General features: G+C 43.1%; 1 protein-coding gene across 1 annotated transcript in view; it reads left to right on the top strand.

The window, feature by feature from the left end:
- The window catches only part of LOC120027333 (atrial natriuretic peptide receptor 1-like), a 107,510-nt gene extending 80,384 nt beyond the window's left edge, over window positions 1-27,126 (top strand). The window contains exons 5-21 of the mRNA XM_038972253.1: window positions 2,276-2,370; window positions 2,561-2,696; window positions 9,591-9,675; window positions 12,253-12,373; window positions 12,514-12,588; window positions 13,847-13,927; window positions 14,622-14,726; window positions 15,129-15,200; window positions 16,044-16,203; window positions 16,662-16,817; window positions 22,568-22,736; window positions 23,018-23,164; window positions 23,508-23,631; window positions 23,906-23,974; window positions 24,531-24,705; window positions 24,852-24,950; window positions 25,059-27,126. Coding sequence (XP_038828181.1) covers window positions 2,276-2,370; window positions 2,561-2,696; window positions 9,591-9,675; window positions 12,253-12,373; window positions 12,514-12,588; window positions 13,847-13,927; window positions 14,622-14,726; window positions 15,129-15,200; window positions 16,044-16,203; window positions 16,662-16,817; window positions 22,568-22,736; window positions 23,018-23,164; window positions 23,508-23,631; window positions 23,906-23,974; window positions 24,531-24,705; window positions 24,852-24,950; window positions 25,059-25,210 — 2,021 coding nt within the window. The 3' untranslated portion in view covers window positions 25,211-27,126. The remainder of the gene's footprint in view (window positions 1-2,275; window positions 2,371-2,560; window positions 2,697-9,590; window positions 9,676-12,252; window positions 12,374-12,513; window positions 12,589-13,846; window positions 13,928-14,621; window positions 14,727-15,128; window positions 15,201-16,043; window positions 16,204-16,661; window positions 16,818-22,567; window positions 22,737-23,017; window positions 23,165-23,507; window positions 23,632-23,905; window positions 23,975-24,530; window positions 24,706-24,851; window positions 24,951-25,058) is intronic.
- Window positions 27,127-27,341: the final 215 nt, after the last annotated feature.

The raw sequence follows: 27,341 nt of genomic DNA, 5'->3' as shown, positions 1-27,341 counted from the left end.
GGCGCCTTGGCATCAGAGTCAGATCGAGGCTCCTGCGGTGGACGACTGGTTCAGGCGTGCGGAGGAGACATGGGACGCAGCTCATGTTCTCCTTCAGCGGGCTGTGCTGCGCCAGAAAGCCAGCGCAGACCGTCACCGCAGTGAGGCCCCGGTGTTCGCACCGGGGGACCGGGTCTGGCTCTCGACCCGAAACCTGCCCCTCCGCCTGCCCTGCCGGAAGCTGGGGCCGCGGTTTGTGGGGCCATTTAAAGTCCTGAGGAGACTGAACGAGGTTAGTTACAGGTTACAGCTTCCCCCCGATTACCGTATTAACCCCTCGTTCCATGTGTCTCTCCTCAGGCCGGTGGTGGCTGGTCCGCTCCAGGAGTCTGAGGTGCGGGAGGTTCCTCCACCCCCTCTGGACATCGAGGGGTCCACGGCGTATTCCATTCGCTCCATACTGGATTCGAGGCGTCGGGCGATGGGCCTTGAGTACCTCGTGGAGTGGGAGGGGTACGGTCCGGAGGAGAGATGCTGGGTTCCGGTGGAGGACGTGGTGGACCCTTCAATGCTTCGGGAGTTCCACCGTCTCCGTCCGGTTCGCCCTGCACCTCACCCTCCGGATCGTCCCCGAGGCTGGTGTCGGCACGCTGCTGGAGCCGCGCGTCAAGGGGGGGTACTGTCACGACTTCCGCCGAAGTCGGTTCTTCTCCTTGTTCGTTCGGCGGTCGACGTCACCGATCTTCTAGCCATCGCCGATCCACCTTTCAATTTCCATTTGTTTTGTCTTGTTTTCCCACACACCTGGTTTACATTGCCTCATTACTTGTCGTGTATTTAACCCTGTTCCACCCATGTCTTTGTGTGAGATTGTTTGTTGTAAGTGCATGTGCACTTCTGACTGGTTTTGCGACGGGTTATTTTACCCGTATTTTGTTGTTCTGGGCACAGCTTGTTTTTGCATTATTAAAGTGCTCCAGTTGTTACCCATTTCTGCTTCCCTGCAGCCAGTTACGCACCGCTTACAGTGATCTTATTTCTATGAGCTCAATTAAAATCTGTTCAACTCTGACTCAAGAAGATAGAGGAATTTGAGAGTGCCGAAAGAGAAAGAGATTTTATCCAAACTTTATTACTACACTCTTCCAGCACAGCGGTCTGAAAGAAGTGAAGAAGTGGGAGGTTTGGGTTAGGAGGCTAGGCTTTTGACTGTGAGGTTGCAGGTTCAGTTCCCAGACACTGTGTGTCTCTGTCGTTGATCAAATAAGCCTAAGAGGTGAAGTATGGGAAATGCCTAGGTGTCTGTGAAGTTCTAAAAACTTCAAAACGAAAATTCAGATCACGCCATTTTATTGGCAGAACTATTGCTGCAGTACATGTGCAACACAGTGCTATAACATCTTCTAGTACAGGTTTTTGTTTTAGTTTTTTTGTATCAAGCTAACTTTTTAGGTCTCACAACTGTAGGGCCAAGAGCCAAACTAAGAGATGGCATCAGTTTGAATCAACTAATATATTTTCCTTCGTTTCCCCTAAACCCTATTGATATTCAAAACCATGTCCGTCTCCAGTGTGCACGCTGTAGTTGAAGTTTGTTTTTAAGCGAGCTTGATAAATGTGCCGTATGGATTACTTAACCAAAGACTTGATTCAAGAGAGGGGCTTTACATCACATTATGCTCCTATTTCCCATTACCCCCTCCACAACATTAAAGACGGTGTACGGAAGTTAAGTTGCTAATTTACCTCAAATTTTGACTTGAGGTGTAGGATCTTAATTTTAAATCTGAAACTTGTTGTGTATTTCAGGTTTAGAAAAGGCTTCTGAAGTTTGATATTCCCTTACGAAAAATGTATCAAACCCTACAAAAATGTCAATTAATAATTAATTAATTAATAATAATTCACATTTCCTGTTTCTGCAGGATCATTTTCCTGCTGTAGCAAACTGGCTCAAATGAAGATCCTACATATGTACTTGTGACTTGACAAGGCTAACTTTCTGCATCCTGTTGGTTTGTTTTACTGCGGGGGACAGGATATAGCGACACACAGGGACTGGCAACAGGTGGTGCTACACAATATGGTCCCAGCTGGCTAGTTTGTTCATTTATTTTGTAAAGGGCAACAAAATCAATCAACGGGATTGAACAAAGGGCCCATCTCTCAATCTTGAAAGCAATGAGGAAATAGCACAGCTTGCGCCCAGATTGTGCACCTGAATCCTTTGTGTTAACCTCTCTGTTCATTCTTTCTTTCTCTCTCTCTCTCCCCCCCCCCCCCTCTTCTGTGGCAGGTGTTACTGGCTTGGTTCAAATTGATGGAGAAGGCGATCGGGAGATTGACTTTGCCTTGTGGGACATGACCGATCTTGACTCTGGGGTCTTTCAGGTAGGCACTGACTGCTCCTCTAGCAAAATGGTGGTTAGGCACAAACACACACTGGCACATAAATACACATTCACACTCTGTAGCTGTGTTCTTTGTCCTCTTCCAGTGCAGCAGCTATAAAACCTGCAATGACATGCACTTTCGTTCAACACCCAAAATTAGGCTAACCATCTATCCTGTGTATCTCCAGATCGTATCCGTCTACAACAGCACCCTGAAGGAGTTGGTTCCAGTGCCGGGCATGAAGGTCCAGTGGCCGGGGGGCGCCCCGCCCCAAGACATCCCCGACTGTGGCTTCAAGAATGACAAGCCCGCTTGCTTAGCACGTATGCACTGAGGAACAAATATGTATATTTGCATATGAATAAACAAAACCCCCTGGAGATTTTATAAACACTGAGAGAAACATTAAAATGTTGTGCTGCTCACAATTAGGGCTGTTGTGGTGGCCATATTTACACCACACCGGCAGTCATGATGATAGGAGACAAATATCCTGTGACCGTTGATCACGGTAATCTCAATCCAAAACTTTGCAAATGAATGGCGCTAATGGGTAGCCTACCAAACTTGCTAATGGCCCTTGCTAATGACCTGGTACTCAACGCTCAGCATGCTTTTTGCAGTTTGGAAGAGTTTGTGCAAATATTATGATGACATTTTGTGACGTTTTTGTTCATTTTGGACTTCGGTAAGGATTTTTACGTCAAAATTAATGACAGATTTCTTCAGTCATCTTAGACTAATTCTGACTATTTTGAGGAAGTGTATGCTGGCTATGGCATCTTAAAATGGTCAAACAGTACTATTGCCGATTTTGTTTCTCATTCGGTTCGACTAGCCGACTTTGGCTAGCCACCAGCCGAACTGAAGCATTCTGACTCCTTCAGAGTGCTGTTACGAAATGGACACGGTAAAGCCCGGACCCGTTATGCATAGATTTTTTAAACCTGTTCCGAAAGGACCAAAAGGACAAACTTTCGAATACGAGTGAAGGAAGCAGCAGAAATTGTTTTGCCAATTGCCAAATGTTTTTCTACTTTATTCAACCGGAGCCATGGAGAAAGGGGGAGAGAGAGAGAGACAAAGAGCGAGCAGCTGTAGGCTATTAGGAGGAGTGGAGGCCGTTTGGTGTGTGTATGTGTGTGTGAGTAACACACGGGAAGCTCAGAGCACCATGAGGCACAGAGGGAGAGACCGCAACCACTTATCTCATGCTAGACTAACTTCTTGCTAGTTATTTATCATCCCATCTGGGTACATAGTAGCTGTCTTCAATCAAAATCAAGTCAAATGTATTTATATAGCCCTTCTTACATCAGCTGATATATCAAAGTGCTGTACAGAAACCCAGCCTAAAACCCCAAACAGCAAGCAATGCAGGTGTAGAAGCACGGTGGCTAGGAAAAACTCTCTAGACAGTCCAAAACCTAGGAAGAAACCTAGAGAGGCACCAGGCTATGAGGGGTGGCCAGTCCTCTTCTGGCTGTGCCGGGTGGAGATTATAACAGAACATGGCCAAGATGTTCAAATGTTCATAAATGACCAGCATGGTCAAATAATAATAATCACAGTAGTTGTCGAGGGTGCAACAAGTCAGCACCTCAGGAGTAAATGTCAGTTGGCTTTTCATAGCCGATCATTGAGAGTATCTCTACCTCTCCTGCTGTCTCTAGAGAGTTGAAAACAGCAGGTCTGGGACAGGAAGCACGTCCGGTGAACAGGTCAGGGTTCCATAGCCGCAGGCAGAACAGTTGAAACTGGAGCAGCAGCACGGCCAGGTGGACTGGGGACAGCAAGGAGTCATCATGCCAGGTAGTCCTGAGGCATGGTCCTAGGGTTCAGGTCCTCCGAGAGAGAGAAAGAAAGAAAGAGAGAAAGAGAGAATTAGAGAGAGCATACTTAATTTCACACAGGACACCGGATAAGACAGGAGAAATACTATAGATATAACAGACTGACCCTAGCCCCCCGACACATAAACTACTGCAGCATAAATACTGGAGGCTAAGACAGGAGGGGTCAGGAGACTGTGGCCCCATCCGATGATACCCCCGGACAGGGCCAAACAGGAGGGTATAACCCCACCCACTTTGCCAAAGCACAGCCCCCACACCACTAGAGGGATATCTTCAACCACCAACTTACCATTCTGAGACAAGGCCGAGTATAGCCCAACAAAGATCTCCGCCAGGGCACAACCCAAGGGGGGGCGCCAACCCAGACAGGAAGACCACGTCAGTGACTCAACCCACTCAAGTGACGCACCCCTCCTAGGGATGGCATGGAAGAGCACCAGTAAGCCAGTGACTCAGCCCCTGTAATAGGGTTAGAGGCAAAGAATCCCAGTGGAGAGAGGGGAACCGGCCAGGCAGAGACAGCAAGGGCCGTTCGTTGCTCCAGAGCCTTTCCGTTCACCTTCACACTCCTGGGCCAGACTACACTCAATCATATGACCCACTGAAGAGATGAGTCTTCAGTAAAGACTTAAAGGTTGAGACCGAGTCTGCGTCTCTCACATGGGTAGGCAGACCATTCCATAAAAATGGAGATCTAAAGCCCTGCCTCCAGCTGTTTGCTTAGAAATTCTAGGGACAATTAGGAGGCCTGCGTCTTGTGACCATAGCGTACGTGTAGGTATGTACGGCAGGACCAAATCGGAAAGATAGGTAGGAGCAAGCCCATGTAACACTTTGTAGGTTAACAGTAAAACCTTGAAATCAGCCCTTGCCTTAACAGGAAGCCAGTGTAGGGAGGCTAGCACTGGAGTAATATGATAAAAAATGTTGGTTCTAGTCAGGATTCTAGCAGCCGTATTTAGCACTAACTAAAGTTTATTTAGTGCTTTATCCGGGTAGCCGGAAAGTAGAGCATTGCAGTAGTCTAACCTAGAAGTAACAAAAGCATGGACTTTTGGACAAAAAGTTTCTAATTTTTGCAATGTTACGTAGATGGGAAAAAAAGCTGTCCTTGAAACAGTCTTGATATGTTCGTCAAAAGAGAGATCAGGGTCCAGAGTAACGCCGAGGTCCTTCACAGTTTTATTTGAGACGACTGTACAACCATCAAGATTAATTGTCAGATTCAACAGAAAATCTCTTTGTTTCTTGGGACCTAGAACAAGCATCTCTGTTTTGTCCAAGTTTAAAAGTAGAAAGTTTGCAGCCATCCACTTCCTTATGTCTGAAACACAGGCTTCTAGCGAGGGCAATTTTGGGGCTTCACCATGTTTCATTGAAATGTACAGCTGTGTGTCATCTGCATAGCAGTGAAAGTTAGCATTATGTTTTCGACTGCATCAAACTGAAAGCAGCTAGCTAGCTAGGCTAATTGAGTCTAGCCATAACATTACTGAGCTTTTCACCGTCCTACACATTTTTCTATTTTTTATTTCACCTTTATTTAACCAGGTAGGCCAGTTGAGAACAAGTTCTCATTTACAACTGCGAACTGGCCAAGATAAAGCAAAGCAGTGCGACAAAAAAAAAAAAAAATGAGTTACACATGAGATAAACAAATGTACAGTCAATAACACAATAGAACAATCTGTATACAGTGTGTGCAAATGAAGTAAGGAGGTAAGGCAATAAATAGGCCAATAGTGGCGATGTATTTACAATTTAGCCATTTACAGTGGAGTGATATATGTGCAGATGAGGATGTGCAAGTAGAAATACTGGTGTGCAAAAGAGCAGAAAAACTAATTGGGCCAATTGCTGCGGGGGGTGCGGAGCTGTTGGTTGGGGTAGACAGGTGGAAAGCATGCTTAGTCAAATTCTCGATTATCGTGGATAACATAACAACTCCACTCTGATTATAGCGTAAATAGCAGCCTACCTGTTGGCTTTTGGTCATTGTAACTATTCTTTCTCATTTCTGTAATTTAATTCCATCTTTCATTGATTAGATATCCCCTAACTTTATTGCTACAAAGCATAGCAGCAATGCAGTTGTCTCTCTCTCCCTGCTGGAAGGGAAAGGATCAGAGCTCATGCCTTTTTTTTGCAACTTTTTCCAAATCTTGAATATAGAGTTGCATCAAATCAAATACATTTGCATTTGTCACGTGTGCCGAATACAACAAGTATAGACCTTACGGTGAAATGCTTACTTACAAGCCCTTAATGCAGTTCAAGAAATAGAGTTAAGAAAATATGTAATAAATATCTTTATTTAGTGAAGTTCTAAATAACTTTATGAAGTAAAGTAAAAAAATAAATGTCAAAATATAAGTAACACAATAAAATAACAATAACGAGACTATATACAGGGGGTACCGATACTGAGTCAATGTGCGGGGGTACAGGTTAGTCGAGGTAATTTGTACATGTAGGTACGGGTAAAGTGACTATAAATAGATAAGAAACAACGAGTAGCAGCAGTGTAAAAAAAAACGGGGGGGGTCAATGTAAATAGTCTGGGTGGCCATTTGATGAATTGTTCAGCAGTCTTATGGCTTGGGGGTAGAAGCTGTTAAGGAGACTTTTGGCGCTCCGGTACTGCTTGCCGTGCGGTAGCAGAGAGAACAGTCTATGACTTGGGTGACTGGAGTCTTTGACAATTTTTTGAGCCTTCCTCTGACACCGCCTAGTATATAGGTCCTGGATGTCAGGAAGCTTGTCCCCGGTGATGTACTGGGACGTACGCACTCCCCTCTGTAGCACCTCATGGTCAGATGCAGAGCAGTTGCCATACCAGGCGGTGATGCAACCGATCAGGATGCTCTCGATGGTGCAGCTGTATAACTCTTTGAGGATCTGGGGACCCATGCCGAATCTTTTCAGTCTCCTGAGGGGGAAAAGGTGTTGTCGTGTCCTCTTCACGACTCGCTTGGTGTGTTTGGACCATGATAGTTTGTTGGTGATGTGGACACCAAGGAACTTGAAACTCTCGAACCGTTGCACTACAGCCCAGTCGATGTTAATGGGGGCCTGTTTTGCCCGCCTTCTCCTATAGTCCACGATCAGCTCCTTTTTTGTCTTGCTCACATTGAGGAAGAGGTTGTTGTCCTGGCACCACACTGCCAGGTCTCTGACCTCCTCCCTATAGGCTGTCTTGTCAGTGATCAGGCCTACCACTGTTGTGTCGTCAGCAAACTTAATGATGGTGTTGGAGTCGTGTTTGGCCATGCAGTCGTGGTTGAACAGGGAGTACAGGACGGGACTAAGCACGCACCCCTGAGTGGCCCCAGTGTTGAGGTTTAGCATGGCAGATATGTTGTTGCCTACCCTTACCACCTGGGGGTGGCCCATCAGGAAGTCCAGGATCCAGTTGCAGAGAGAGGTGTTTAGTCCCAGGGTCCTGAGCTTAGTGATGAGCTTTGTGGGCACTATTGTGTTGAACGCTCAGCTGTAGTCAATGAACAGCATTCTCACATAGGTGTTCCTTTTGTCCAGGTGGGAAAGGTCAGTGTGGAGCGCGATTGAGATTGAGTCATCTGTGGATCTGTTGGGGCGTTACGCGAATTGGGGTGGGACTAGGGTTTCCGGAATGATGGTGTTGATGTGAGCCATGACCAGCCTTTCAAAGCACTTCATGGCTACCAACATGAGTGCTACAGCGCGGTAATCATTTAGGCATGTTACCTCCGCTTCCTTGGGCACAGGGACTATGGTGGTCTGCTTGAAACATCAAATCAAATTGTATTGGTCACATAAACATATTTCGCAGATGTAGTGAAATGCTTGTTTTCCTAGTTCCAACAGTGCAGTAGTATTTAAAAACGATTCACAATACACGCAATCTAAAAGTAAAAGAGTGGATTTAAGAAATATATAAATATTAGATCAAGCAATGTCGGAGTGGTATTGACTAAAATACAGTAGAATAGAATACAGTAAACACATATGAGTTGAGTAAAGCAGTATTTAAACATTATTAATGTGACCAGTGTTCCATTATTAAAGGGGCCAGTGATTCCATGTATATAGGGCAGCAGCCTCAAAGGTGCAGGGTTGCGTAACCGGGTGGAAGCCGGCTAGTGATGGCTATTTAACAATCTGATGGCCTTAAGATAGAAGCTGTTTTTCAGTCTCTCGGTCTCATCTTTGATGCACCTGTACTGACCTCGCCTTCTGGATGATAGCGGGGTGAACAGGCCATGGCTCGGGTGGTTGATGTCCTTGATTGTCTGTTTACCCTTCCTGTGACATGGTGCTGTAGGTGTACTGGAGGGCAGGTAGTTTGCCCCCGGTGATGCGTTGGGCAGACCGCACCACCCTCTGGAGATGCCTGCGGTTGTGGGTGGTGCAGTTGCCGTACCAGGCGGTGATACAGCCCGACAGGATGCTCTCAATTGCGCATCTGTGAAAGTTTGTGAGGGATTTAGGTGCCAAGCCAAAAACATGTACGTATTACAGACTCAGTCAGGGTGCGGTTGACAATGTCAGTGAAGTCCTGTAGCATAGCATCGGCGTCATCCGACCACTTCCGTATTGAGGGAGTCACTGGTACTTCCTGCTTTAGTTTTTGCTTGTAAGCAGGAATCAGGATGATAGAATTATGGTCAGATTTGCCAAATGGAGGGCGAGGGAGAGCTTTGTATGTGTCTCTGTGTGTGGAGTAAAGGTGGTCTAGAGTTTTTTTTACTCTGGCTGCACATGTGACATGCTGGTAGAAATTAGGTAAAACGGATTTAGGTTTGCCTGCATTAAAGTCCCTGGCCGCTAGGAGGGCCGCTTCTGGATGAGCATTTTCTTGTTTGCTTATGGCCGGATACTTCTCATAGATATGGCTTTATACAGCTGCGTCATGCAGCCCTTATGTTTTGATTTCAAAGACATTCTCAGGTTTAGAAGCCTATCATAACTAATTAAATAATGGATTTTATTTTGATGGCTATATTAAATGGATTTATTTACTTGTTTTAGCAACTTATATTATTTGGTTATTTTTACCTACCTTAGCTAAATGCACATGCTATAAGTGGCTATGGATAAGAGTGTCTGCTATATGACTAAAATGTAAATGTATTTATTTTATTTATTTAACCTTTATTTAACTTGGCAAGTCAGTTAAGAACAAATTCTTATTTGCAATAACGGCCTACTCCGGCCAATCACGGACCAAGCTGGGTCAACTGTGCTCCTTCCTATGCGACTGTAGTAGCTATATGAACAAAACCTTGCCATATGCTACACATACTATGACAGATGTTATTGAATTTGGCCCTGGGTATAACTTCATAGAATTCAATAACATAGTTTGTTCTTTCCTTCCAGGGACTGTCACTATGCACCAGATGGTGGCCATCGTTGTGTGCTTCATCTTCATCATCATCGTCACCGTCACCGTCTTCATCTACAGGTCAGTGGTGCCCCTTTTTTTACCGTACAGTGTACCCCTTCCCTGAGCAAGACACTGGTCGATGGTTATGGGTTCTGATGCCACACCTCCACTCCCGACCCCTCCTCCACCCATCCTCTATCGCTATCGCCATTCTGTTCACTCTCTTCCCATACTCTGCACATCTTTCATTTTCTCTATTTTATCCCCCCTATCTCTTCCTCTTCTGTTTGTTTTTCTACCTTTAATCTCTACAATCATGGTATGTTTTTGCCTCCCTGTTTAACTTTCTTACCCACATTGTTACTCTGTCTATCTCTCTCTTGTCCTCTTCACCCTATGACTCTCCTCTTTTCACTATCTTTCTTCCTCTGCCCTCTTTTTCCTTACTCTTTCTTTACACATTACAGGGAGATCACTGCCAGGCCAAGAAGGAACGAATAAAAGTGTTTCTGTCTCCTCTTCAGTGATGACTCACCACCAGGGTCATGTTTATTAGGCACCACACAGAAATAAACAGACAGAAACAGTGAGGGACTACCTGGACCTGTTTAATAAAAAACATTCATTTTCGTTTTCCATTGAAATGTGTTTTTATATATTTACCTCCAGCCCCGTGTTTGCCCTTTGACCTCTCTCTCTGGCCTGTTTCCAGCTCCATCAGTCTTGCAGCTGAAAAGGTCACTTGCTTTATAGCTTGTCATGTCTTGTGATGAAATTGTTTAACATTGAGTGCAAGTCCAGGTGAAAGTATACCTTACTTTCTAAATAATTGTTTTCTCTGGAGGAATATCAGGCCTAAGGTCGAAGTATATTATGTCTCGTATCAAATATAAAAAAGCAATATGTTTTTACATTTTCTAGAGATTTATGTTCACTTTGATAGGTGAAAAGTGAAGCAGTTCAAGTTCAGTTACATATTCTAGCCAATAATTATGCTGAAGTCACTTTGTGTTTGATATAAGCTATCCTCAATCTTTACTTTTGTCTGATATTTCCGATATTTCACATTTTATTAAAGGAATACTTCGGAATTTTGGCAATCAGGCCCTTATCTACTTCCCCAGAGTCAGGTGAACTTGTGGATACCATTTTTATGTTTCTAGCGCTAGCACAATTGCTAACTAGCGCTAGCACAATTGCTAACTAGCGTTAGCGCAATGACTGGAACTCTATGGGTATCTGCTAGTGTGCTATGGGTATCTACTAGCACTCTAGCAGATAACCATAGACTTCCAGTCATTGTGCTAATGCTAGTAAGCATTGGCTCATGAAAGTAACTTTCTTTTTACTGGACACAGAGGCATACACATTTTATCCACAAGTTCATCTGACTCTGGGGAAGTAGATAAAGGGCCTCATTGCCAAAATCCCAAAGAATCCCTTTAAATGTGCTGTAAAATTACACAGACCCTTTTTGCACTTTTTTTTCACGTTATAAAATACAGCAATGTGTAGTACATTTGAATAGCACATTTAGGCGAATACATTTATGAATTTTTATTTTCATATTTTTGTAAAATAAGTGCTTACTATATGAATGACTTAATCTATGGATTACTAAATCTATGTGAAGTGTATCTGTAAATGTATTGCTTAAAGTAAATGGAAGCTACTCTATGATGTGTTTGTATGCTCATAGATTTAAAAAAAACAACAACAACATAAATGTGTTATTACTACACATGAATAGTGACTTTTTGACCTCTTCTTACATAATGTTCCATTACAGCAAAGAATGTTAGATCAAGCACAGGAGGCTGCTGAGGGGAGGACGGCTCATAATAATGGCTGGAATGGAGTGAAAGGAATAGTATCAAACACATGGAAACCATGTGTGTGACGTGCTTGATACCATTCCATTGATTCCGTTCCAGCCATTACTATGAGCCCGTCCTCCTCAATTAAGGTGCAACCAGCCGCCTGTGATATCAATGTACATGTCTGAACAACTTCACACAGACAGCACTGTTGGTGAATGAGGACTCGATTAAGTTGTATTCACAAATTGAGGGGCGACACTCCAATCAGGTCACCCACTATAATAGAGCTCAAATCACAGATATTAATCTCTATCCAAACTCAATGAATTAATCCCATCCCCAATGCTATAGTTAGTTTGCATTTGTTTCTGAGAAATGTGTGTGTGAATACAGTTTGTAGTGGGTGGTGGGTGATAGAGGTTCTGATTTTGGAGTGTTGATGGCCTGTGTGGGTAGAGGTTCAGTCCTACACCGTGTACACTCACGCTGAAACACATCCATCCCTCTCCTTAATCTCTGTCCTTTATTCTGGATTCTCATTCTCTCTCCCTCTTTCTCTTTATTGATTTCTCTTTCTCCGTCGCCCTCACACAATTTTGTCTTCCACCATCCTCACCTCCTTTCTCTACTCTATCCTTCTACCTATTTCTCCTTCTCTCTCTCTCTCTCTCTCTCTCTCTCTCTCTCTCTCTCTCTCTCTCTCTCTCTCTCTCTCTCTCTCTCTCTCTCTCTCTCTCAAGCCTCCTCTCCATCACCCTTTGTCTCCCTTTCTCTCACCTTCCACCTTCTCTTTCTGTTTGTTCCTCTCTCACCCCCCCTACACCCTCTCCATCAGGAAACTGAAGTTGGAGAATGAGTTGGCTGCTCAGCTCTGGCGGGTGCAGTGGGAGGACGTGCAGATGAGTGACCTGGAGAAAGTGATGCGCAGGGCCTGCAGCAGACTCACCCTGTCTCTGGTACTGCACGGAGAAACACACACGTACAGTATATAGAGGCTTGAAATACAGTACACCTACACACTTACACAGGGAAGCACACTGTGTTGAAAAGGACACTGGACACTCATTCCCTCTCTATGTCTCTATATGGTCCACAGAGAGGCTCCAACTATGGCTCCCTCCTGACCATGGACGGAAACTTCCAGATCTACGCCAAGACTGGCTACTACAAGGTCTGTCCTTTTACACAGGGATTGTTGTAATAGACTGACAATGCTTATGATGTTTGCTTTATTAAGGATGTGTGTAGTGATACCTACACTAGTTGGATACATAAAGGCTTCATAAGCACTACATAAATGCTTCACAAATCATCTATAAACGTATGACATACTCTATATATCAGGGGTTCTCAAACTTTTGGGGGGGCTGGGGACCCCTTTTACGATAGCAAATTCATCGGGGACGCCTCATAATCAGAACACAACTGGAGTGAGATACAAATATCATAAAAGGAGTATGATTATGACTCTGGCAGTGCAGGGCCGGACCAACCAAGTCTCGGGCCCTGGGGATGACATTTAAATCCCGCCTCTAAGAATCTGAGAGAAAATGTTGCCGTTTTCAAGCTAATTTCCTGCAGTTTGACACATTTTGTCATGGGGCAGAGAGATGTTTTTGTTGATTCAGCTTTGAAGGATATTTATAGCTCAAATCCTGCAATTCCATGTATTTTGCCATGAGGCAGAGAGAAAACTTTATAGTTTTGAAGCTTAAATTACAGTGCATTTATGTTTTAAAAAACATTTTTGGGGAATACAAGAAGTATTCAGTTAAAACCTTGATAATTGGTTGAGAACCGTGGATACCAATAACCCTGTTACCCTCCCAGGCCCATGTTGCCTTGGGTTAATAACATACATTGTAGATGAATAATATTACATTGTATTGCAGTACGCCCTCTAAACGTATTCCACAGATCCCTTTGCCAAAATTAGTTAAATCTGTTGTTGTTAGTAATATTCACAAAAAAAATATCTGTCCGCGGACCCCCCTGCAGTACCTGGAACACACTTTGAGAACCTCTGCTATAAACGGTGTATAAACATACATAGTGTGTTATGTCACATTTGGCAATTCGCTCTACTGTAGGAATAATTATGTCACCCTTTATTAACCATTTAAAGTGTATGACATACGCTTACAGATTATTTGTGATGCATTTATGTAGTGCTTATGAAACCTTTATGAATGCTATATAAAGCTTTTATAAGTTTCACTTTGTTTAAAAATGGGACCCAATATTTGCCAGTGATAAGTGTTCGTCCCGGGATTCTGATAGGCTTCACCTGGGCATTTGCATCGTTTACATCCTTGGAGTCGGAATTACAAGTTAATTACAATCATTTTACATCACCCCATATTACTGACGGACACAGATAGTAAAATCATGGTGAAATATTGTGTTAATTAATGTGTCCTCCTTTCCAGGGAAACATTGCGGCCATTAAGTACGTCACTAACAAGAAGCGCATCGAGCTCACCAGGATGGTGCTCTTTGAGCTTAAACATGTGAGGGTTTTATTCAGTAGGCTTGTAAACATGTTGCCAGAGCAACAATGTCCTTTCTAGTATTTTGTCTACTCATTATGTTGTAAGGTGTATACTTTTCTCGGGTGTAAATGCTTTTGTATGTTGGTGATTATGTATGCAGTTGCTCGTATGTTGGTGATTATGTATGCAGTTGCTAGTATGTTGGTGATTATGTATGCAGTTGCTAGTATGTTGGTGATTATGTATGCAGTTGCTGGTATGTTGGTGATTATGTATGCAGTTGCTGGTATGTTGGTGATTATGTATGCAGTTGCTAGTATGTTGGTGATTATGTATGCAGTTGCTGGTATGTTGGTGATTATGTATGCAGTTGCTGGTATGTTGGTGATTATGTATGCAGTTGCTAGTATGTTGGTGATTATGTATGCAGTTGCTGGTATGTTGGTGATTATGTATGCAGTTGCTAGTATGTTGGTGATTATGTATGCAGTTGCTAGTATGTTGGTGATTATGTATGCAGTTGCTAGTATGTTGGTGATTATGTATGCAGTTGCTAGTATGTTGGTGATTATGTATGCAGTTGCTAGTATGTTGGTGATTATGTATGCAGTTGCTAGTATGTTGGTGATTATGTATGCAGTTGCTAGTATGTTGGTGATTATGTATGCAGTTGCTAGTATGTTGGTATTGATGTTAATCTTCTTTCCTCCAGATGCGTGATGTTCAAAACGAGCACCTGACTCGCTTTATCGGAGCCTGTATTGATCCTCCCAACATCTGTATCATCACAGAGTACTGTCCCCGGGGCAGCCTGCAGGTACTTCACACAGCCTATAGGATCTAATTGTTCTATTCTATATTATTCCTTTCTATTCTTTAACCTTAAATAACCTTAGCGTTGTGAACCAAAACCCCTATTGGTCTCTTATCTCCCACATCACACATTCTCACAATGAATAAGTCATGAACCATCTAGCCTACAATTACAACCCTTGGGTCTTGAGATGGTTGGTTTATCCTCTAGGCTACATGTGTTGAATACCGACAGCCTGTGTGAAAGGAATATGACATGTCATGCATATTCTGATGTCAGCATTGTGGACTGGGATTATTAACCTCTGGGTGACTTTCATGTCTGGCTGATTTGAAACATGTTCTGAATATTTGTGTGTATGTGTGTCTGTGTAAATTGTCATGTTTGTGTTCATGTGTTGTGCAGGATCTTATGGAGAGCGAGACCATCACCTTGGACTGGATGTTCAGATACTCTCTCATCAACGACATTGTTAAGGTGTTTCTCCATCCTTCATCCTCCATTCAGAGATTTTAACAAAGACACAAGCCAGTGTAGGAGGAAAGAGAGGAGGAGGTTTGTGATTAAGTAGCGATTGGTCCAGGATTCTCAACCAATGGGGTCACGGGCATATATGTACTGATTGTACTGATACTTAATGTTACATTCACAGTATGGGGGCTAACTTTGTGCTAGGGGAGAGGTAGAAAATATTCAAATAATATTTATTCTGTCATACTTCTTCAGTTTTTTTTTATTGTCAATACAAAAAGTTATGCCAAGCATGTTACCTCTCACTTTATTTCATGCTCTTACGCTGATTTGTATCATATATTTTCAACAAGATGTTTGGGATTACACCAGATCCAACCAACCCGTCATGTGTATTGCCTGCAGCAGGAGTTGGGATTGTCCAGGCTTTGTAGATGCATGCGGCCAGGCATGTGCGATGCTTATAATGAAGGGTAGACGGATGGTGTCTGACACCTCCTGGTGTCCTGGTTAGAATGATGAATGAAGAGCTCACGCCTTTTACTTGAGTTAGCCTCGATTTAATGCCCCTCAATGTACATTCTAGCAGAGATAGCTGTCGTGAGAAGGCTACCTCCGTACTTTGCAAAGGAAGCTATGCATATCTTCAATGGAAGTTAATGGGAGGGTACAGAATTGTTGGTTATTGACTTGCAATGCATACTGTAGATTGTTCAGCAAATGCAATTTCGTTGGCTAAAAGCATGTGTGACAGTTCCCGCCCCTCTGCATGGAACTGTGCGGGAAACATTTTACACAGGGTCATCCACTGGTTGCATACCTTGTGAATCACACCGTCTTTGATTCTAGGGGATGGCCTTCCTTCACAACAGCGTCATCGTCTCCCATGGTAACCTGAAGTCCTCTAACTGTGTGGTGGACAGTCGCTTTGTTCTGAAGATTACTGACTACGGGCTGGCCAGCTTCCGCGAAAAGTCCAATATGGAGGACACACACGCCTACTATGCCCGTGAGTTACCTGAGCTGCAGAAACACACTCACACGTAGACAAAGACACACAGATTCGAACCCATGAGCAAACACACACACACACTCTAAATAACTCAAACCAAGTGATTTCAGTGCCATTGTTGTTGTTATTCAAAAACCAAACATGCCCATTTTCTGATACAATTGGCTGTTTGTTTTACACAATAGATTTCTGTCTAAATGTTCTGTAACAATGTCCCCTCCTGAGAGAAAGCCCTTGCTGACTCCATTGAAATACATGTCATTGATGTGGCGTAACAGTCAAATCACCTGGCTGAAAAAGTCTTGATTAGTTGCTGATTGAAAAGGTGGGTATTTAAACTCCCAGTTAATCTGGGAGGTTCAATTAAAACAATTAAGGAAACTGTATCCACCTCTTCTCTCTCCCTCTTTCCCCCTCTACCTCCCTCTTTCTTTCTCTCCAACCCCCCTTTACAGGAAAATTGTGGGCAGCTCCAGAGCTGCTGAGGGCAGAGTGTCCCCCACCATGTGGCACTCAGAAAGGGGACATCTACAGCTTCGGCATCATCCTGCAGGAGCTGGCCCTGCTCCGAGGGGTCTTCCACATCGAGGGGGACACCTTCAGCCCCAAAGGTGTGTGTGTAAATCAAATTAAGTGTTGTTTGTCACATGCGCCGAATACAACAGGTAATACAACCTTGCCGTGAAATGCTTACTTACAAGCTCTTAACCAACAGGTTAAGAAATAGAGTTAAGAAAATATTTACCAAATAAACTAAAGCTTAAAAAATTACATCAAAAGTAACACAATAAAATTACATAACAATAAAGAGGCTATATACATGTATAGGTTAGTTGAGTTAATTTGTAAAGTGACTATGCATAAATAATAAACAGCGAGTAGCAGCAGTGTAAAAACGAAGGGGGGGGGGGTCAATGTAAAGTCTGGGTGGTCATTTGATGAATTCTTCAGCAGTCTTATGGCTTGGGGGTAGAAGCTGTTAAGGAGCCTTTAGGTCCTAGACTTGGTGCTCCGGTACTGTTTTCCGTGCGGTAGCAGAAAGAACAGTCTATGACTTTGGTGACTGGAGTCTTTGACAACCTAGTATACAGGTCCTGGATGTCAGGGAGTTCGACCCCAGTGATGCACTGGGCCATACGCACTACCCTCTGTAGCGCCTTACAGTCAGATCCCGAGCAGTTGCCATACCAGGCGGTGATGCAACCGGTCAGGATGCTCTCGATGGTGCAGCTGTATAACTTTTTGAGGTCTCCTGAAAATATTTGTGTGTCTGTGCGTGTTCTTCAGGCATGGACAGGCATGTACAGTGCCTTCAGTAAGTATTTACACCCCTTGACTTTTTCCACATTTTCTTGTATTGCAGCCTGAATTTAAAATTGATTAAATTTAGATTTTTTTTGTCACTGGCCTACAATTATGTTTTTAAAAATGTTTACCAATTATTTAAAAATGAAAAGATGAAATATCTTGAGTCAATAAGTAAGCCTAAATAAGTTCAGGAGGAAACATTTTCTTAACAAGTCACATAATAAGTTGCATGGACTCACTCTGTGTGCAATAGTAGTGTTTAACATGATTTTTGAATGACTACCCCATCTCTGTACCCCACACCATTATCTGTAAGGTCCCTCAGTCGAGCAGTGAATTTCAAACACAGATTCAACCACAAAGACCAGGGAGGTTTTTCAATGCCTCACAAAGAAGGGCGCCTATTGGTAGATGGGTAAAGTAAAAAAATGCACACGGGAATTGTGCATTGTGAGTTACCAATTACACTTTAGATGGTGTATCAATACACCGTCACTAAAAGATACAAGCGTCCTTCCTAACTCAGTTGGGATTTTACCATGAGGCCAGTGGTGACTTTAAAATAGTTACAGAGTGTAATGGCTGTGATAGGAGAACACTGAAGATGGATCAACAACATACAACAGTGTAGTTACTCCACAATACTAACCTAATTGACGAAGTGAAAAGAAGGAAGCTTGTTTGAAACAAGGCACTAAAGTATAACTGCAAAAAATGTGTCTCAGCAATTACATTTTTGTCCTAAATACAATGTGTTATGTTTTGGGCAAATCCAATACAACACATTACTGAGTACCACTCTCCATATTTTCAAGCATAGTGGTGGCTGCATCATGTTATGGGTATGCTTGTAATTGTTAATGACAGGGGAGTTTTTCAGGATAAAAAAATTAAAAAATGGAGCTAAGCACAGGCAAAATCCTGTAGGAAAACCTGCTTCAGTCTGCTTTCTACCAGATACTGGGAGATTGATTCACCTTTCAGCAGGACAATAACCTAAAACAGAAGGCCAAATCTACACTGGAGATGCTTACCAAGAAGACTGTGAATATTCCATGAGTGGCCGAGTTGCAGTTTTGACTTAAATCTGCTTGAAAATCTATGGAAAGACCTGAAAATGGTTGTCTAGCAATGATCAACAACCAATTTGACAGAGCTTGAATAATTTTGAAAACAATAATGGGCAAATGTTGCACAGTCCAGGTGTGGAAAGCTCTTAGAGACTTACCCAGAAATACTCACAGCTGTAATCACTGCCAAAGGTGCTTCTACAAAGTATTGACATTTACTTATGTAAATTAGTTATTTCTATATTTCCTTTTCAATAAATGTGCAAACATTTCTAGAAACATTATGGGGTATTTTTTGTAGATGGGGAGAGAGAAAAAATCTATTTAATCCATTTTGAATTCAGGCTGTAACACAACTAAATGTGGAATAAGTCAAGGGGTATGAATACTTTCTGAAGGCACTGCAATTATATACGAATATATATCAAGGTAAATACGTTTAGGGTTAAAGATGAATGTACAGACAAATATGGATGGGCACTTGAAACAATGAAAATAAAAATCCAATCTGGGCCCTCTCCCAATCTGGGCCCTCTCTTTCTAAAATGATCTGCCGAAATTGTTGCAACCCCTATTACTAGCCTGTTCAACCTCTCTTTCGTATCATCTGAGATTCCCAAAGATTGGAAAGCTGCCGCGGTCATCCCCCTCTTCAAAGGGGGAGACACTCTAGACCCAAACTGCTACAGACCTATATCTACCCTACCCTGCCTTTCTAAGGTCTTTGAAAGCCAAGTCAACAAACAGATTACCGACCATTTTGAATCCCACCGTACCTTCTCCGTTATGCAATCTGGTTTCCGAGCTTGTCATGGGTGCTCCACAGCCACGCTCAAGGTCCTAAACGATATCATAACCACCATCGATAAGAGACATTACTGTGCAGCCGTATTCATCGACCTGGCCAAGGCGTTTGACTCTGTCAATCACCACATTCTTATCGGCAGACTCAACAGCCTTGGTTTCTCAAATGACTGCCTCGCCTGGTTCACAAACTACTTCTCTGATAGAGTTCAGTGTGTCAAATCGGGGGGCCTGTTGTCCGGACCGCTGGCAGTCTCTATGGGGGTGCCACAGGGTTCAATTCTCGGGCCGACTCTCTTCTCTGTATACATCAATGATGTCGCTCTTGCTGCGTGTGATTCTCTGATCCACCTCTACGCAGACGACACCATTCCGTATACTTCTGTCCCTTCACTGTGTTAACTAACCTCCAGACACGCTTCAATGCCATACAACTCTCCTTCCGTGGCCTCCAACTGCTCTTAAATGCAAGTAAAACTAAATGCATGCTCTTCAACCGATCGCTGCCCGCACCTGCCCGCCCGTCCAGCATCACTACTCTGGACGGTTCTGACTTAGAATATGTGGACAACTACAAATACCTAGGTGTCTGGTTAGACTGTAAACTCTCCTTCCAGACTCACATTAAGCATCTCCAATCCAAAATTAAATCTAAAATCAGCTTCCTATTTCACAACAAAGCATCCTTCACTCATGCTGTCAAACATACCCTCGTAAAACTGACTATCCTACCGATCCTCGACTTCGGCGATGTCATTTACAAAATAGCCTCCAACACTCTACTCAGCAAATTGGATGCAGTCTATCACAATGCCATCCGTTTTGTCACCAAAGCCCCATATACTACCCACCACTGCGACCTGTACGCTCTCGTTGGCTGGCCCTCGCTTCATACTCGTCGCCAAACCCACTGGCTCCAGGTCATCTACAAGTCTTTGCTAGGTAAAGCTCCACCTTATCTCAGCTCACTGGTCACCATAGCAGCACCCACCTGTAGCATGCGCTCCTGCAGGTATATTTCACTGGTCACCCCCAAAGCCAATTCCTCATTGGCCGCCTTCCATTCCAGTTCTCTGCTGCCAATGACTGGAACGAACTGCAAAAATCACTGAAGCTGGAGACTCATATCTCCCTCACTAACTTTAAGCACCAGCTGTCAGAGCAGCTCACAGATCACTGCACCTGTACATAGCCCATCTGTAAATAGCCCATCCAATCTACCTCATCTCCATACTGTATTTATTTATTTATTTTGCTGCTTTGCACCCCAGTATCTCTACTTGCGCATTCATCTTCTGCACATCTATCACTCCAGTGTTTAATTGCTATATTGTAATTACTTTGCCACTATGGCCTATTTATTGCCTTACCTCCCTTATCCTACCTCATTTGCACATACTGTATATAGACCTTTTCTGCTGCATTATTGACTGTATGTTTGTTTATTCCATGTGTAACTCTGTGTTGTTGTATGTGTCGAACTGCTTTGCTTTACCTTGTCCAGGTCGCAGTTGTAAATGAGAACTTGGTCTCAACTAGCCTACCTGGTTAAATAAAGGTGAAAAAAAATAATTAAAAAAATACCTAGGCAGGCTCTTATGAAAGCACATTGAAATACTGTACCTTTTTCTATAGCTCAATCAGTTGGTACGTTGTCGAGCGGACGGTCACATGTGTTGGTGAGGTAGAGCAGGGGTTCCCAACCTTTTCCCCCGGGGCCCCTGTTTCACATTTTCATTGTCATTTTCATTGTCTTCAACATTTTCATTATTGAGATTGCCTATTTTAAATACACTGCCAGCTTGGTTTTGTTTAATTAGATGGACCTAGGAAATGTTTTGTTTGAAGCTAATTTCCTGCAATTCCTTCGTAGTTTAACAAGACTCATCTTTTAGTAAGGCTATTTAATGATAATAATAATGATTATTATTATTATAATTATGATAATAATGTTTAAGGAAATAAAGTCTAGACCCAATTTCCTCAAATGTAATTCCGCTACCGAATATGTTTTATTATGATCATTTATATGAACCCTTAATTTAATTATACATATTCTCTTTTACAGAAAGTGATTATATCAATTGATAGCGACAGTGACACATTGTATAAGATAACGTCCTAAGCAAATTCCAATTTCTTTGACTACTCGACTTTAGAAGGTCGTAGCTCAGCTTCATATGAATGTCTTAGAGACAAACCAAAGATATTCCCATGTGCATCAGAGCCACGTCTTCCTCTGGCATTTTACCACTTGTTTCTAGCCTTGCAGGTGTATGCGTCATTTTAGATCGGTATAAACAATCGTTAATTGTGTATTTTAAAATTTATTTTAAAATGGAAGGTCCCGTGCACCCCCACAAAATGTTGGCGCCCCCTAGATTGGGAACCACTGAGGTAGGGGACTCTGGTTCATGGAGGCAGTGCTATATGCTAAGCAAGCACACTTACGGCAGTTATATACACATTGAATTGAAGAGGTGGGTGGGTCATATCATTTATGTGTGAGAGATGAGACAGAAGTTGGGAACGAAAAATAAGAGGAAAATAACTTAAATGAGAAGAGAGAGGGGGGATGGACAATGAGTTCAGGCCATTAGCACTGGAAGAGCCCGGTCCCCGGATGGAAATATTGTTGGTTTATGGAATGAAGAAGAGCTGATATGGAGAGTAAACATGGGAGGTGACCCAGATACAGTATTGAGTATTGACACATTTAACAGAACACATCATTTCCTTCAACCTCATTCTGCATTGCCTTTCATCTTCCATATTCAAGTCTATTGGGATGGCGCTGCGTTTCAAGTGCCGCCTTGTTCGGAACAGAAAAGAAAGGAAGCAGAGAGAGAGGGAAGAAAGGAAGGATATGGAGAGATTAGATGACAGAGTTATATCTCTGAAACTATTGACCATGAGAAAGAGGCTGGTTTTACTGTCACCTTGGGAATATTTTAACGTGTCGTGTTCTTGTTATGTGAAAGGAAAAGAGGCTTGCCTGTCCAAGGGCTGTGTAACTTTTCTAAATGAAGCTCCGTTGAACTCCACCTCTCTCTCTCTCTGATTCTCTATCTCTCGTTCTCTCTCTGAAATTGATGTGTGCCTTAGTACAATAGTACAAAATGGTTATATGAATTCGCACATCCCCCCTTTCTTCCTTCCTCCCTCTTTCTCTCTACCAGAGATCGTAGAGCGCGTGGCCCTGGGCCAGTGGCCCTACCTGCGACCCTCCCTCTGCCCCCAGAGCCACAGTGAAGAGGTGGGCCAGCTCATGCAGCGCTGCTGGAGCGAGGACGTGAACGAGAGGCCCGAGTTCCACCACATCAAGCTGCTGCTGCGCAAACACAACAGGTACTCTATTTCTGTACGCACTGCTTAAACCTCTCCACTTTATATGGTTCCTGATCTACAGACACGCGCTTATACCCATCCACTCACTTTAGAGATCTTCCTTCCTCTGCATTCAAAATAACACTCCACACACAAGCATGTATTTATTATCCCCAGTGCCTTTTTATACTCACAACAACAGGTTTGCACTGCTCTGACCACTATCTTCCAAACCTCCCTCCAATGTTTTACCCGTTCTTTACTCCGCTCCTTCATCCCTCTCTCCATCATTCCTTCTGCAGAGGTTATGGGTCTAATATCCTGGACAACCTGTTGTCTCGTATGGAGCAGTACGCCAATAACCTGGAAGAACTGGTGGAGGAAAGAACACAGGCTTACCATGAAGAGAAACGCAAGGCCGAGGCACTGCTCTACCAGATACTTCCACAGTGAGTGTATTAAGAGGATCACAATGTAAATATGTAGTTAAACTTTTTTGTGTTGTCCTCAATGATTTTGAATGCAGTGTATCCACTGAGTTGTGACAAAAAAAGGACACAAACACACCCTCACACAGAAATACTCATCAGAGTGGAGCCACTCTGCAGAGGACGAATAAATCCAAACATCATTTGGTGATTGGACTGAATCATACACACACACACACACACACACACACACACACGCACGCACACACACACACACACACGCACACTCGTACACAAACAGACTCTCTTGCACACACACACACACACAGCCTACTCACTCTGATTAACACTGTGTCTTACATAGCTCTGTAGCGGAGCAGTTGAAGAGAGGGGAGACGGTGCAGGCTGAGGCCTTTGACTCAGTCACCATCTACTTCAGTGACATTGTGGGCTTTACCGCCATCTCAGCAGAGAGCACACCCATGCAGGTCAGTCCAGAATGAACTCCTGAAATACAATGGCTTTAGGCTGTCATGAAGGAGAAGTGGAGTATGCCGATTTTCAGAGCAAATTAAAATTATATATTTGAGTTGGGACCGATGAACTGCACTCCATTGAAGCATACTTGTGTTCAATGTGCAATTTTCAGAAGTTGACTGTATTGAAAATGCCTTATAATGCTCGGCAAATTAATTAACTGTTATTCTACTGAAAGGAAACATATTTTATGCAGGAGCTAATAATCTTCATGTTTTCCCATAGGTGGTGACCCTTTTGAATGACCTCTACACGTGTTTCGATGCCATCATCGACAACTTCGATGTTTACAAGGTGAAGTCAGAGTCTAAACCTTGTTATTCACACATGGTCACAGGGTGTGCAAGCTTTTGTTCCAGTCCAGCATTAATACAACTAATTCAGCTAATCAAGTGCTTGAGGATTAGTTGAATCAGCTGTGTTGGAGCTAGAATGTCACAAAGACCACAAAGACACACTGCGGTCCTCCTGTACTACACTTACCCACCACTGGGTTAGGGACATATTTAAAGGGAAATTTCTAATAATTTCAACTTCACATTCATCATCTCCAGCACCACCCCAACATCAACATATGTGAAAATGGCACTTTTCTATGTTTTGTAGTAAAAAAGGTAAATTAAGATGTTTTCAATGACATCATAAACACGATGCACACCGGTGATGTCATTGGAACCACTTATCTTCCTCTATCTTTTTTACTACAAAACATAGAAATGTGCCATTTTCACATATGATGATGTTGGGGTGGTGCTGGAGATGATGAACATGAAGTTGAAAAATTGTGAAGTTTCCCTTTAAGAACCCTAGTGACAGTGTGACCGTCTCGCTCTCTCTGTGGCGCCCTCAGGTGGAAACGATAGGTGATGCGTACATGGTGGTATCTGGGCTGCCGGTGAGGAACGGCAAGCTGCACGGCCGAGAGATCGCCCGTATGTCCCTGGCCCTGCTGGAGGCCGTACACTCCTTCAGGATCCGCCACCGACCTGCCCAGCAGCTCCGTCTGCGCAGTGGCATCCACAGTGGTGAGCAGCGGTGGGGGCAGGATTGTAGAATTCAAGCAGTACTGTATTTGTTTTCGGACAAATGCACTTCATTGAGCTTTTCTGACACTGTGGAATCATTGGAGTCTGTGGAATATTGAAATAGGTTGTCTGTGTGTTCCCTCCAGGCCCTGTATGTGCTGGCGTTGTAGGACTGAAGATGCCTCGGTTCTGTTTGTTTGGAGATACAGTCAACACAGCCTCTCGCATGGAGTCCAATGGGGAGGGTGAGAGTGACCAACCTCTTTTATCTACTGTCTCATGACCTATCAGGACAAACACTATCCCTTCTCTGGTTTAAATGACCACATTTCTGTCATGTTATCATCCCTCAGCCCTGAAGATCCACGTGTCGGAGGCCACGCGCGTGGTGCTGGACGACTTCAACTGTTTCCAGCTGGAGCTGAGAGGAGACGTGGAGATGAAGGGCAAAGGGAGGATGAAGACCTACTGGCTACTGGGGGAAAGCATCAACAACATGGCTTAGTAGAGAGAGAGAGAATTAGACATAGACAGTATTGGAAAGATGCCGTAGAAAAGATTGTTTAGGCAAGGGAGGACTGAGGTAAAAGGAACAGACATGCATACAGATACACATAGGAATGGGGTGAAATAGAAATAAGCAACAAACAAATACTCCTGATAACCACCTCCAGAATGATAGTCTCATCGACTCAGTCTCACTGCTCTTCAAGGGCATTCCTTGGTTCCTTTAGGTGGAAACGCTCTCTCTAGATTGACTTACTATGGTGCATAAGCTATCAACGTTGACCTTCCATGGACAGCTTTAGACTTGTACCTCTCCAACCAAAGGAAAGCTATCACTGTTACACCACCGTGTGCCGAATGGTGAGGCCCCACCTCCTCCGATTGGCAAGGACGATGGGCATTTGCGAACAGCTCCACCCAGTGTTCAAGAGTTGCAACTGTCGCTTTCAAGAACGAACATTTTGGACAATCTTGTTGGACCTGTTGTTTATCGTGACGAGAGTAGTCCAATGTGTTATTTTGTGGTTATTTCACTTTGTGACTGATTGGTGTTCTCTAACATGTAGAGGCCTTAGTGTTATGTGAAGCCTTCACAGGCATTATTCTATTTGTTTCACGGTGGTGTTTGTTCTGTATCACAATATCAGTTTGTTCTATATCTATATAATTGAACATTAATCAAGTGAAGACCAGAGGGGTATACTACGAATGTAGCTAGATGTACTCAGGCTTTTCTGAAATGACCTAACTTCATGAACTGCGCGTTCATGTCGCACATGGCTAGTCGAACGCCGAACTCTTCATTGAGACAATGCTGAAACATCAATCCGTGGACGAGTCAGTGCCATATTTACATTTTTGCCGAAATCAATTTACCTGCAAATTCAGCAGGCTATGGTGTGAAATGGGCAACTAGACGTTTTTTTAGTGGTTTTTTTTACACATACGGTTTTTGTTTGTTTGTTGTGCTCATCAATGCACAAGTCCCATGATTCCCCACTCCTAACGATACAAAAATAGTATTAAGTCATACGAAAGTTTTACTGCACGTGAAGTTTCAAATGTGTCATTACTAAATGTGTTATTACTATTACTGTTTTTAACACAAGAATTTGATTGGTCCTCGGCTCAAACACTTCATTCAATATAAGTGGGACAAGCCCTGAGTTAGCCTGTCCGGGAGCAGGTTACTTCTGAAGGATTCGTTGCCGTAGAAATGTTACTGGCTAGAGCCATATTCGTGTCACCACTTATCCCGAGTTGATCTCAGAGTTGACCAAAGTTACCTCAACTCCTCAAACCTGATTCATAGTGTACTGCTCAGTTATCCATAATAATACCAGTTCACAAAGTGTGCTCTACAGCCTGCTTGGCTATGTGCTTTAGGATGAAGTAGTGGAGGTAATCACCTCCATGCCAATGTGGGCTATCTAATTGACATTGGTGAAATGTCTCAAATGGACACTTATGGTGTTAAGTTGTGAATTAGCATTCAACAGGACTGTTCAAAATCTTTTTGGTCATAAAAAAACAATTCATTGCTTTAGTCTGCTCAAGATAAACTGCGATGACAATGAAGAATGGGGAGTTAGATTTGGCCATAAATGACAACTTCTGGGTGAATTAATATTGTCGCAACCTGTTCTCAGAGCATTTTGTTTTATTCTATACGTAAATCCAAGACACTCCATTTAGTTACATAAAACAGATGGTCACTTATAGACAGATGGTTACTTGTAACCAGCTAGCCCTCTCACATTAAGTTCTTATATTACAGACTCATTTTGAGGTTCATATTTTCGAATTGTCCTTTTTCCTTTACTTACAAGATGATGTCATAATAACTTATATTTCACACTCAAGGGTACAAAATAATGAGGGAGTCTAGCTCTTCACTTCTCTTACTGTTACTGATGAGAAAAGTGAATATTTTCAGATTGAGAGTCCTACTAAATGGCATACACAGTACAATGAAAAATATATACACTGAACAAAAAAACAAACGCAACATGTATAGTGTTGGTACCATGTTTCATGAGCTAAAATAAAAAATCCCCGACATCCATACACACAAAATTATTATTTCTCTCAAATTTTGTGCACACATTTCTTTACATCCCTGTTAGTGA

This window comes from Salvelinus namaycush, chromosome 32 (genome assembly GCF_016432855.1).
Source record: "Salvelinus namaycush isolate Seneca chromosome 32, SaNama_1.0, whole genome shotgun sequence".
NCBI lineage: Eukaryota > Metazoa > Chordata > Actinopteri > Salmoniformes > Salmonidae > Salvelinus > Salvelinus namaycush.
This window is presented reverse-complemented; position numbering and strand designations above follow the sequence as displayed.